This window comes from Acomys russatus, chromosome 19 (genome assembly GCF_903995435.1).
Source record: "Acomys russatus chromosome 19, mAcoRus1.1, whole genome shotgun sequence".
Lineage (NCBI taxonomy): Eukaryota > Metazoa > Chordata > Mammalia > Rodentia > Muridae > Acomys > Acomys russatus.
The window spans coordinates 12,211,314-12,216,087 of record NC_067155.1 but is presented as its reverse complement, the minus strand read 5'-3'; the positions used below and the strand labels follow the sequence as shown (position 1 = coordinate 12,216,087).

The 4,774-nt window shown below is 49.7% G+C and overlaps 1 protein-coding gene across 1 annotated transcript; it reads right to left on the bottom strand.

Moving 5' to 3' along the window:
- Window positions 1–1,295: 1,295 nt before the first annotated feature.
- On the bottom strand, window positions 1,296–2,619 carry LOC127203194 (paraneoplastic antigen-like protein 8A). Its single transcript, XM_051161989.1, has one exon. The coding sequence runs from the start codon at window positions 2,583–2,585 to the stop codon at window positions 1,296–1,298; it is 1,290 nt and encodes a 429-aa protein (XP_051017946.1). The 5' UTR covers window positions 2,586–2,619.
- Between the last annotated feature and the right edge of the window lie 2,155 nt (window positions 2,620–4,774).

Below are 4,774 nucleotides of genomic sequence, written 5' to 3'. Positions count from 1 at the left end.
TAACTAGTGAGTGGGGGAGTCAGCCCAGTTAGGAAAAAGCGTTGCAAGAGTGAGGATCTGGGTTTGCTCCCCAAAACCTGTGCAAAAAAAAAAAAAACCAGTAGCTGGGTTGGCAGACAGGAGGATCCCTGGGGTTAGCTGCCCCACCTAGCCAATTTCAGGCCAGTCAGAGACCCCAGCCCCTAAAAAGGTGGATAATGGTTGAGGAGTGACCCCCAAGGCAGTCCTCTGCCTCCACATACACACACACGCACATATGCACAGATAAACCCACACAGAGAGATTATTGCGTATAAATACAATTATACGCAAAGTACAGTGCCAATGACAAGCCAGGGTTGTCCTATACATACAAAAGAATATTCCAGTATTTTGGATTACGACACAGTTGTCATTTTTCTATACTTTAAAAAAAATGTTTTTATTTACTCAGTTATGTTGAGACAGGGTCTTATTCTGTAGTCCAAACTGGCCTCACACTCACAGCAATTCTCCTGCCTCAGCCTCCACATGCTGGGATTACAGCCACATGTTCCCACATCTGCTTTTTTCACACACAAATTTTTGTATTATAAGTGTTTATTGGAGGGCTTGCTCGTGCCATAGAATGAATGTGGAGATCAGAGGGGCAACTTGCTTCCCCGCCTCTGCCTCCGCCCCCCCCTTTCTTTTTTTTTGAGACAGGGTTTCCCCATCCTGGACTCACTTTGTAGACCAGGCTGGCCTTGAACTCACAGAGATCAGCCTGCCTCTGCCTCCCGAGTGCTAGGACTAAAGGCCTGTGCCGCCACCGTGCCCAGCTTCAGAAGGAAACGTTCAGGATTTCAGGAGCTGCCTCTCTCTTTACACAGTGTGGGTGCTGGGGATCGAATCTGGGGACTGGAAACTTCTTCCTCGATGCTCGTCCACCTCCTTGGGTGCAGGGTTCCCAGAATCATAGCTTTCTGGAATCTGTAGATATATCAGGAAACCCCAAGAAGAGAAGTGGGGGACAGGCATAATTAGTTATTTACTGCCTGGGAACCTCCTGAGTCCCTGACCACGGCCCCCACCCCCCACCCCAGCCAGCCAGGCTTTGGAGCCTTACAGCCTAACGGAGCACAGAATCTCAAATCAAAACCAGAGAGGCCCAGGCTCTCACTTTCTAACTCTCACCTGGGAGAGTGTTTTTCACTTCCCTAATGCACTGGGGGTCTTTCTGGCTACCTTGCTGACCCCTGGCTACCATGCCTGCGGACCCCTCCGTCCACCACTGTACCCCGCCCTCCCCCACTTTAACCAAGTCATGCCTGCAATCACTCACCTTTGGAGACACAAGGCAAGCCTCCTGGCTTGGTCTTCTGAGCCCTGGGCATTGAAGCCGCTACATCAGCAGGTTGCGTCCCCTGAGGAGCCCTCTGAGCCGACAGAGCCCTTGAGCCGGGCCCCTTCTTGAGAAGCACCGGTTTTCTCTTGGTGGCTTCAGAATCAACCAGAAGATAGGAGAGAGCACCCAGGCACCTCATCTTCTTCTTCCTCGTGGGGCCAGGGATCTTGTTTGAGGGCCAGGCCATGACTTTCTTCTTCTTTGGGGGGCTCTCAGGACCACCTCGTTGATCTGAGTCTTCTGAATTCCCGGGGCTCTCAGCTGTGGGCAGCGGAATACGAGGGAGAGTCCTGGGATCCTTCCAGACGCGTTTCTTCTTCCAAACTGTCTCCTCCTGCTTCACGAAGTGGTTTGTGTTGCTCTTGGAACATTCTGGGATCTCTGAGCTTTGGGCAGCCACGGCGCCAGCGGCTTCCAGAGAACCCTTAATGTTGTAATTGTTGCTTTGGGGTTTTCCCCAGCCTATTGGTTCTTGCTTAGGATTTTTTTTCTGCTTCCTCCTCCTGGAGCGAATCTTACCTTCAGGCCTACGAACTAGAGCTTTTGGAGGGTCACGACGGTCCTCTGTGTCCCTCCAATAGTTTCGGTCCTCTGTCTTGAAAGGCGAAGCCACCTCTATGCCCAGGCCAGGTTCTTTCTTTACCCACCTCCTCTCTGTTGAGGCCCAAGTCCCCTCAGCGGGCCCCTCGGCCCTCGCTTCCTCCTCTCGATTACGGATTTCAGCATCCATGTAGAAGATGACCCATAGCACCGCTCCCAGGAGCAACCCCAAGGTTTCCGCCCAGTGTGGTGGAGGCTGGTTTGGGTTTGGGAGTGGTGGGTGGTGGTTAAGGAGCAAGAGGCGCACCACATCCTCCCAAGTGCGTCCTTCGGCGTCCAAAAATTCGTTCAGACTTTTCAAAAACTCAGCGTCCTGGGTGGGGTCTCTGCAGACCACTCTCCAGACACCGCCCCTCCCCGGGAACTCGCGAGGTACGGAGCTCAGGTTTACACCCTCACTAACCTCGACGAGCGCAGCCTTGACCTGCTCTTGCCTCAGAAACATCTTGTTGAGCACACGGTATGTGCCCAACGGCAAGAGAACCCTGTTCAACGTCTCCTCAATTTCTGCATGGCCACAGTGCTCAGGGATGCCGATAACCATCAGGGACCTGTGGATGTCCAGTCCCATGCCCCTGCACCAGTCCTCCAGCAGGCTCATGGCCATGGGCTGCGACATCTTCCTCCTCTACCTGTGTGTGGAACAAAAAGGCTATGAGTGAGGGGGTAGAGGTGAGGCGGTCCCCAAATATGAAGATGGCCGGGCACAAAAATCTCCCCTGTCTCCACCACTCGCCTTGCAAGAGCACTCCTCCCTCCACCCCCAAGATCGTCCTCCTTAGCCTGGGACCCTGTGCTCACGTGTCTGAATGTGGTGCAATTGGTTCCTCGAGCCTGGCTCTCTGCAGGTTCAGGTGGATGCTCTGGCCTCCCTCGCTTCTGACAGGCCAGCCAGGCTAAGGACAGGAGGATGGAGCACAGCTGCTTTCCCAAGCACAAGCTCTGGCCCCAAAGGGCCAGGCCACTGTGCCAGTTCCAGTCCGCAGGAGTCACGCGGCCTTGATCTCCTGAGCTGCACCAAGCTGGCACTAGCGTTGAAGAGAGCTCATGCGCACTTGCTCCTTGCACAAGGTCCTTAGATCCGCATCTCTGGCGGTCTCCATGGCAACAGTCCACTGGTTGCTAAGCATCATCAAAGCCTGCTGTGGGCCCTGCAGATGGGCTTAATAGGAAAGATGGAAAAAAAAGATACGACCACTGTGACATTGGGCAAAAAAAAATCCGCATCCTGCATCTTCTAGGATAGTTTCTCCAGAACTATTTTTTTTCTCATTAAATTCACACACACACACACACACACACACACACACACACACGCACACATAATATATTATATAATATGAGATATATACATGTATATATTCATTCCACCCTCACGGTCCAGACAGGGTCCTACTGTGCTGGCTGCTCTGGCACTTTCTGTGTCGGCTAGGGTGATCTGGAACTTACAAAGATCTAACTGTCTCTACTTCCTGAGTGTTAGTATTAAAGGCTTGTGCCAATATGACTGGAAATTTTTATATTTTACTATATTATTATTATTGTTGCTATTATTGTTGTTATTGTTATAATCATCATCATCATCATCATCATCATCATCATTATTATTATTATTACTATTGCTAAAATACAAAACAAAATCGAGGCTGTTCTTCCAGAGAACCTGGGTTCGATTCCCGACATCTACGTGGCAGGTCACAACAACCTATAATTGTAATTCTGGGAATCTCACGCCCTCTTCTGGCTTCTGTGGGTACTGCATGCATTTGGAGAATAGATAGACCTACACAAATATGTCTACGTAAATAATCAGATATACAAAACACCCACACACATTTTTTTGGTGTTTGTTTGCTTGTTTTAGTTTTTTGTCCGTTTGTTTGTTTTAGTTTTTAGAGACAGGGTTTCTCTGTGTTATCTTGGCTATCCTGGACTCACTTGTAGCCAAGGCTGGCCTCGGACTCAAGATGTGCACCACCACGCCCAGCTTCTCACACACGTTTGTTTGTTTGTTTTAAGATTTTATTTATTTTATGTATATGAGTGCTCTATTTGCATGTACACCTGCAAGGGCATTAAATTACATTATAGATGGTTGTGAGCTGGGAATTGAACTCGGGACCTCTGGAAGAACAATCAGTGCTCTTAACCACTGAGCTATTTCTCCAGCCCCCCACACCTCCCCCCTCCCCCCTTTTTTTTAAAGTAAATTTAAACTTCTGAGTACAGCTCAGTGGCAAAACACTTTTGGGCCCCTGGAGTCAATCCCAGCACTGCGCTGTATAAACAAGAAACAAACAAAACAAAGAAATAAGAAAGAAGAGCCAGGCGTGGTGGCACACGCCTTTAATCCCAGCACTCGGGAGGCAGAGGCAGGCGGATTGTTGTGAGTTTGAGGCCAGCCTGGTCTACAAAGTGAGTCCAGGACAGCGAAGGCTACACAGAGAAACCCTGTCTTGAAAACCCCCCGCCAAAAAAAGAAAAGAAAAGAAATAAGAAAGAAAACAACTTATGACATTTACTGAAGTTGAGGTTGGCTTAGATGAAAGTTCCCATGATTAGGGTTACGTCTGACTATAAACCTCAGCCACGAGCCGGGCGTGGTGGCCCACGCCTTTAATCCCAGCACTCGGGAGGCAGAGGCAGGCGGATCGCTGTGAGTTCGAGGCCAGCCTGGTCTACAAAGTGAGTCCAGGACAGTCAAGGCTACACAGAGAAACCTTGTCTCGAAAAACCAAAAAAAAAAAAAAAAAAAAAAAAAAAAAAAAAAAACCTCAGCCACCCCCCCCCCAACCATATCACAGGTAA

What these genes read in the sequence shown, in the direction of transcription:
- LOC127203194 (XM_051161989.1), bottom strand. Translation starts at nt 2,585, where the DNA reads ATGTCGCAGCCCATGGCCATGAGCCTGCTGGAGGACTGGTGCAGGGGC.